The 7,509-nt window shown below is 41.3% G+C and overlaps 1 protein-coding gene across 1 annotated transcript; it reads right to left on the bottom strand.

The window, feature by feature from the left end:
* Positions 1-435: 435 nt before the first annotated feature.
* Positions 436-6,538, bottom strand: LOC139312863 (vomeronasal type-2 receptor 26-like). Its single transcript, XM_070938024.1, has 3 exons — positions 6,422-6,538; positions 6,090-6,282; positions 436-1,340 (listed from the first exon to the last, which is right to left on the bottom strand). The coding sequence occupies exons 1-3, from the start codon at positions 6,536-6,538 to the stop codon at positions 436-438; spliced, it is 1,215 nt and encodes a 404-aa protein (XP_070794125.1).
* Between the last annotated feature and the right edge of the window lie 971 nt (positions 6,539-7,509).

The raw sequence follows: 7,509 nt of genomic DNA, 5'->3' as shown, positions 1-7,509 counted from the left end.
ACGTCTAGCAAAGTGATTCAAGTAGCCTCCAATTCTGGAGGTTCACCCATCCTTTTAACCAGACCAGACAACATGACTCAAAATACAATTTCAGGTCTGATAAACCCAAACCTCCTATTTCCTTAGCATCTTGCAGTTGCTTGTATCTAATTCTTGTTTTTCCCCTTGCCATATAAACTTAGAAATATCCAAAATAATAAACACATATTTAATAACAAGTTTTCCTTCCATACAGGGCATTGAACCTCACTAAGGACACTTTGAAAACATGAAAAACAAAAGACTGACCAGAGGAATATTGTAAGCAGTTGCAGAACTTGATAAGGAATGCTTTTATGGACAAATTCCTCCTTCATGTCATCATTTATTAGAAATCTTATTACATTCTAAACCTGCCACAAAGACAAATAAAAATTAGGCCAATCCTTGAATTAGTTAGAAATTCTTGTTTCTTACTATATTTTCTCTACAATTCAGATTGGGCCTCAGCAGAATAATGTAGCATTTGGGGAAAAAGATACAAGCCAAGAGAGCAGCTCCAGAGGCCAAAATGGAGAAGATCTCCACAGCCACCATGGACTTCCCTTTGGTGCTCAGATAGGTAGGGAGGAAGGAAATCCAAACACTGCAAAAGACCAGCATGCTAAAAGTAATGAACTTGGCTTCGTTAAAACTGTCAGGCAATTTCCTAGCTAGAAATTCCACTGTGAAACTTACAAGGGCCAAAAAAGCTAGAGAGATGAGGACAATGTAAAACATTATAGCTGAGCCTTGCTTACATTCCAAGATGGTCTCTCCAAACAAGGAGTGGAAATCCAAGTTAGGAAATGGGGGAGAAGTTGTCAGCCAGGTGGCACAAAGGACTGCTTGGACCAGAGGACAGGCTAAGACAATGGAGTTGGTCAGTGGTTTTCCTAAGAGTTTCCTTGACCTGTTTCCAGGCTTGGTGGCCATGAAGGCCAGAACCACCATCACAGTTTTTGCCAACACAGAGGAAACTGCAAGGGAAAAGAGGATGGCAAAGGCAGCTTGTCGTATAAGACAGGTGACCTTCCCTGGTTGACCAATGAAGAGGAAGGAGCAGAGGAAGCAGAGCAGGAGGGAGACCAGGAGGATGTAGGTGAGTTCTCTGTTGTTGGCTTTAACAATTGGTGTGTCATGATATTTATAGAAAATCACCAGGACTGCAGATGTGCTCACAGAGAGAAAAACAGCGAGAGAAACTAAAGTGTATCCAAGGGTGTCTTGATAGGCAAGGAAGTAGATCTTCTTGACAATGCATTGGATGTTGTCCTTGTTGGGATATTGGTCCTCTGGGCAGGGTTCACAGTGAGGTGCGTCTGAAATCAAGAATCTTTGGTTAAGAATTCATTCATTCAAGCAAATCATGCTGCATTTATAATTCTAGGATAGATTAGCCAGTGACGAGGATTAGTTCAATTCTAGCTATCCATTCCCTATGCACTTCCATGAGTAATGTGGCTTTCAGTTTGAGATTGCTGCCTGTTTTCTCCCCTACTTTATAATGGAACCCACAGAAGATCGATAGACCTGTTATCCAGGAATGTTGCTGTTTTGTTTATGTGTACATGATCCCTGCCTTAACCTCCCTGCTTTGTGCTTCAGATGTGTTCATTCAGACTTATTTGATTGCTCCTACTCTATCAAAGAGGCACAGATAGATGAATCTCCTCTTTCTCTAGCAGGTCTATTTCCTCAGAGTTTGATAGTCTAGATGGATGAAGCATGCCCTAAGTAATAAGAATTAAAGCTTGGACTGAAAGCCCCACTTCCTCAGGAAAAGATTAGAATTTGGGTTTCACAATCAGATATTAGAGGAGGAGTTGAAATGCAAGTTGGAGATTCATAAATTCTGCTCTAAAACTATCCTGCATGGAACTGCTAAGGATTAGGAAAGGTGACTTCTGTGGCCAGGGCAATTTAGATCCATCAACTGGAAGGTTTTGCTGAAAAGTACGAGTGCATGTCAGCCATATCAAAAATGATCACAATAAACAAAATAGATTTAATGAATGTTTTCTTTGATCCTGGAAGATCTACTTTTGAAGTCTGCTCTACCTGTCTGATTAGAAAAGGTCCCTTCTGGACAAGCGTCACACTGGTAGCAGCAAACCTGCTCGCCCTCTGGAACTCTTCTCCTCTCTCCTGCATGGCACCTCTTCATGCCACATCTGGCAAAGGGGATGGTCTGAAAGAGAAATATTTGAAATTACTTAAGCAATGAAGTTGCTGCATTCATTCTTTCCCTCATTCCTATTTCCCTTTTTTATTCCTCCTCCTATTTTCAGATTCTGTTCTAAAGAAATAGATTGCCACCGTCTATCACAAAGCAGGAACAGGTGCTGGGGGATTCAGGCCATTGGCACTCCCAACCTACCATCAGATGTTGGAGATTGGAACTGGGATCTCAGCCTGCAGAGGAAGGCTTGTGACTGAACTACAGCATTTCTAAAAGAAAGAATCATGAGGATACACTGAACATCAATGGTCCATGGAAATCACTGTTGCTTGGTGTAATTGCATCCTGCATTTCAAGCAGATGTTGATCCCAAGCCTAACCCTTTGTGGAATGCCACAAATCAGGCATCAAATGTGCTAGATGCAAAGCAGATTTTTCACCAAATGACTACCATGAATTCTGACTCAATTGATTATTTTTCAAGTTAGGAAGATACTCTGCATCTCAGGAAGATAATGAATCTTTCCCTGCACTTACAATTTTATCTTACAGCTCACCTCTGTGCCCCAGACAATTCCATCAGATTTAATGGTGAAATCTTTGCTTGGGGGAGCCTCAGGATTTACTTGCCCAACCTTCATGGGGAGAAAAGATTGATTGGGGAGGAAAACCCAGTTGAGAAGATCATAACGAGCAGATCCCAGTCCATCTTCTGAGAAGGAGATTTCATCTCCAGCACTGTTGTTGAACTGCACATTGCCCAAATAGGGAAGAATCTGAAATAAAAGAGACCTTCAGTTAGAGCTACAGTTATGGCTTCTATCAGAACATGGTGACCAATTTGAGAAGATGAGTTTATTTCTGAAAAGGTAGAGGAGTTGGTGGAGAACTGAAGAATCTGCAGTAACACCAAATATTTAACTCTGAAACTACAAATGGTTTTTCTTTGGTCCTTTGTATCATGTTTTCCTCAAATCAAGCTTCATCAGAATAAGTACATTGAAAGATTTTAGTGCCACATTCCAAAATTAATAATATTTTATTTATTTATTTATTATTCATTTATTTATTTCTCAAATACGTATAAGATAACACATATAAGTATAAACATGATTATGAATACATGAAATTGATATGAATAAAAAGGGACATTAGGACAGGGATAGTAGGCCCTTATAGACCTCTTAGGAATGGGGTGAGGTCAACAGTATACAGTCTAAGGTTAAAGTTTTGGGGGTTTGGGGAAGTAACCACAGAGTCAGGTAGTGCATTCCAGGCACTGACTACTTTGTTGCTGAAGTCGCATTTTCTGCAATCGAGTTTGCAGCGGTTTACTTTGAGTTTGTATCTATTGTGTGCTCGTGTATTATTGTGGTTGAAGCTGAAGTAGTCATTGACAGTAGGACATTGTAGCAGATAATTTTGTATACTACACTTAGGTCAGACCGAAGGTGACGTAGTTCTAAATTGTCTAATCCCAAGATTTTAAGCCTGGTGGCATAAGGTATTCTGTTGTGAGCAGAGAAATGGAGTACTCTTCTCGTGAAATATCTCTGGACTTGTTCAATTGTATTAATGTCTGATATACAGTGTGGGGTCCAGGCAGATGAGCTGTATTCAAGAATTGGTCTAGCAAAGGTTTTGTATCTCCTAGTTTGCAGTATAATATTACCAGAAATGAAGCTTCACAAGATTAGGTTAACAACTGTTAATGCCTTTTTGGCAATGCTGTTACAGTGGGCTCTGGTGCTTAGATCATTTGAGATGAGTACTCCAAGGTCCTTGACAGAGTGAGGGTTGTCTATGAGGTTGTATATGCTGTTCCTCCTGTAATACTTGGTTACATGTAGTTTTAAATATTTACTTTGTCCTGGGGTCTTGTAACCGATAAATTCACTTTAGCAACGATTAAATAATTTGTATGAGAACAGAGTACAATTCCTCTGATTTTCTCTGCCTGAGAATTGAACAGAGCACAATGCAGAGCACCTGTTTGATGAAATGGAGTCAAGGAAAAGGAAGGGCTTGCCCTGGTTTGTCTCTTCACTGTTCAGAGAAGTTCAACATCTATCCATTAATGCAGAAAAGTCTGATGGGTTTCAGACAAACAACCCATTAAGACTATTTTGAGTCCTGCTTTATGTGCTCAGATGGACCAAGACTTTCTGAATTCACACAACAAGCTGAGCAGTGCAATCAATGTAAAAGTGGACAAATTGAGTGGGGTCACAGAGGATGTTAAACTATACAAACATAAACCAAAGTTAAAACAAGTTGAGTGTCTTTCTACAAGTTGGATTTGGGTTCCATGCTGAGGGAAACAGAGTGTGTTCCGCAAATATGCCAACTAGGACTTCTACTGACTTCTGGAAGCTTCTTTCTCAAATACATCCAGATTGTTCTTTTGGTCTCAGCTGACATCTACTCCCTGTCAGGGTTACCTCCTGAAACTCTGGCAACCCTTGAAGCCTTTCAGGACTTTACGAAGGTCTTTCTTCTATGGATCTTATGGAGAGCTCATTTGGTTTACTTCTCTTCTCCCCCCACCCCCAAACTCTTCCAACAAAACATTATTCTTATTTCATATATTTGTAATAAATGCTTTTAATATGTTTTCCTTTCTAAGGAAGCCACAGAAATTACCTGCCATGACTGGACTTTGGAGATCCTCTTTCCAAGCCTCATCATGGTCGGTCGGGCTCTGGGTCCATACATTGCATGTAAAGTGTGTGCCACAGCAAAAATGGCATTGTAGATATTGTAACTTTCATCTGTCATGCTTGTTTCAAAAATGTAATTGGGCAGATTCTGCAGATTCTCCTTTCCTGTACATTGTTTTTTCCCCATTGGAGGGATCTTGTCTGGTTGGTGAATCTTGCAGCGAAAGACCTTTTCCCACCATAGAGGGAGAAATACATCCCCTTGTGGGTTCAAGGCGTCTAAAGACAGAACAAAGTGTTTGAATTCTGAGACATCCCCGGTGTGGTCCCTGAAATGCAAGACTCCATGGAAAGACTTTAGAAATAGCAAGGTGTTTTTAGATTCCCTCGCACTAAATTTCCAATGGGAGGTTAAGATCCAAACATTCTGAAATGTTGTTTTGGTCAATTTTTCCTGGACAAACAAAATTGCCTGTACACCAATAGTACAATCGAAGTCTCCAAACAGAATAATCACTTCAGTTTTTGACCAAGTCTGTAAACTGAGAAGTAATTTTTTCATTATAATCCGAATATTATCTAATTTCAACCTTTCAGTGAAGGCCAGGCAGATCTCCTTCTCCTGGAGCATTGGCATCAGAATTGAAATGAAATGTTCTCCCCGGTCATCTTCAGGGGCCATAAGACCAACCCAGTTCCACTGGAAATACAGGAGCAGCTGCACTAAACCCACATACTGAGGAGATTCCTTGGGATTAATCCGGATGAAGGAAGGATACATTCTTCTCTCTCCCTGAGAAAACTCAAAGCCAACACCGAGCTGGAGAAAAAGAGAGTCTTTTTTCAAAAACAAAGTAAAGTTAGATATTTGACTTTAGGGGTCACCATTGTGTGGTTTGTGGCCCCAGCAGTCAGGTTGACTCATTTTGAGTGGCAAGATTAATCTCCTCCCCTTTCTAGGAAGATCTCCCAGCAACACATTTTGATGTCACATGTTCGTTATATGCCCCCTCCCAGAAAAAACTACCTCTTTCGCTTCTGAGTATGCTTCTGATGTTTGTGTCGAGCCCAGCCATGGCTTGTCACAAGAAGGTTCACACACACAACGCTCCTGCAATGATTCCAGGAGGGGATGTGCACTGGGTGGCTAGGTTTCGGTTGTGGTGGAGGCACTAATGGACTACTGATGATGGTTGAACGGGTGCGAGATGAGGGGATATGTGGCTTACGAATCAACATCATTGTAGCTTTGGGAGCGTCATGATCCCATATCCTGGTTAGAGTGAGCAGGAAGTGGCTGCCAAACAGCTGAGATGCATTACGAGGGTGGGGTGCGGGCGGCGCAGCTTGTTTAAATTGTGCTGAGAGGTGTTTGCTCTCAGCGCCGACTTTGTATGGAGCATTCTCATCTTTTCCTGATTCCTGTGTATACCGAATTAAACCAAACACTGATCATCCAAACACAGTGAACTGGCTTTGATTGTTTCAGCGTTCACATAGATGTGGATTGGAAAGTTGAGAGTTTGTCTACTCCATACTCTATCCAAGAGAGCTCCCTTACCTGTGGCACCTTAAAGATGCTGAAGATGGAGGCCATCTGCCTCGAGGATTTGGCACTGAGACCACCAATGACGGAGAACAGAGTGTCCTTCACATCACATTTGTACCCTGGAACCATTTGGCCTCGTGAGGAGAGCATGGAGAGGCTGTTTAAGGAAATAGACCTCTCCCTCTGGAAATGGCCATAGATGTGGAAGCCAAGGGTGATGTTGGGGAGCAGAAGGAAATCCTTATTGACCTGGGAGACAGCAAACATCAATGCAAGGAACTGCTGGTAGTTACCAATGATGAGTCTGTGGTGAGAAAAACATTGCAGAACATTACAGTAAAACTTGTGCATGGCTGTAGAATTTGCTTCACTGTTTGGGGGAAAATTTGGGAGCAGAAACTCCCAAATTTTACTGGGTTTGGGTTTTTTTCAAAGGATTTCCTTGGCTAAACTTGGATGACTTTGTGAGAAAGGAGACAAGCCTTTCCATCAATATCATGGACTGTTTTATACTCTCTATCATCCCTGCCATATTCACTTTGCTTCGGTAGCTGAAATCCTTTACAACTGCTCCCATTTCAATGTAATTCTTTCAGGTCTCTCTTGGAGCAGCTTCTTCAGGTGGGGTAAAGATTGCTGAGCACAGGAGTACAGTGGGGGTCACCTCATAGGTTTACTGAAGGCCGTTATTCATGAGTAATGCTGATTCCAACACTGAGAGGGATTTTTGTATCCTGAACACTTGAAGAGTGCTGAGCTTTTATTTGAATTTTCTACCAGAAGTTACTGGTCAGATTAATATTACAATTCAACTTCTTCACTAGGCCAGCACAGCTTCCCTCTTCATTTTTGTTGTTTATCATCTTCTTGATGAAGAGATTGAGAATTCCAGCATATTTCAACAGCTTGCTATTTTATTGAGAAAAGCATAAAATGTGCACTGCACCAGGACTCTAGAAGTATTTCTGAAAAAACTCCCTGAATTTAAAGCAAAGAAAACAATTATCTGCATATTTCCCCTCCAGTTGAAACTTACGCACGATCTATAGGAAAATTCATTGTATCGAAGACTGGGACAACAGACGTTACAATGGTTCCCA

Source organism: Pituophis catenifer, unplaced genomic scaffold (assembly GCF_029215685.1).
Source record: "Pituophis catenifer annectens isolate HBS135680 unplaced genomic scaffold, rPitCat1.0.hap2 SCAF_1, whole genome shotgun sequence".
NCBI classification, from domain to species: domain Eukaryota; kingdom Metazoa; phylum Chordata; class Lepidosauria; order Squamata; family Colubridae; genus Pituophis; species Pituophis catenifer.
Note: the sequence above shows the minus strand (reverse complement) of the source record. Positions and strands in the feature narration are given on the sequence as shown.

Bases quoted from the DNA above. Each gene is read 5' to 3' on its own strand.
- LOC139312863 (XM_070938024.1), bottom strand. From the start codon at position 6,538: ATGGTTCCAGGGTACAAATGTGATGTGAAGGACACTCTGTTCTCCGTC. The intron at 6,283-6,421 runs GTAAGGGAGCTC...CGGTATACACAG, and splicing joins GCATCTTTAAGGTGCCACAG to GAATCAGGAAAAGATGAGAA. The intron at 1,341-6,089 runs GTAAGCCACATA...TCTTGATTTCAG, and splicing joins AGCTACAATGATGTTGATTC to ACGCACCTCACTGTGAACCC.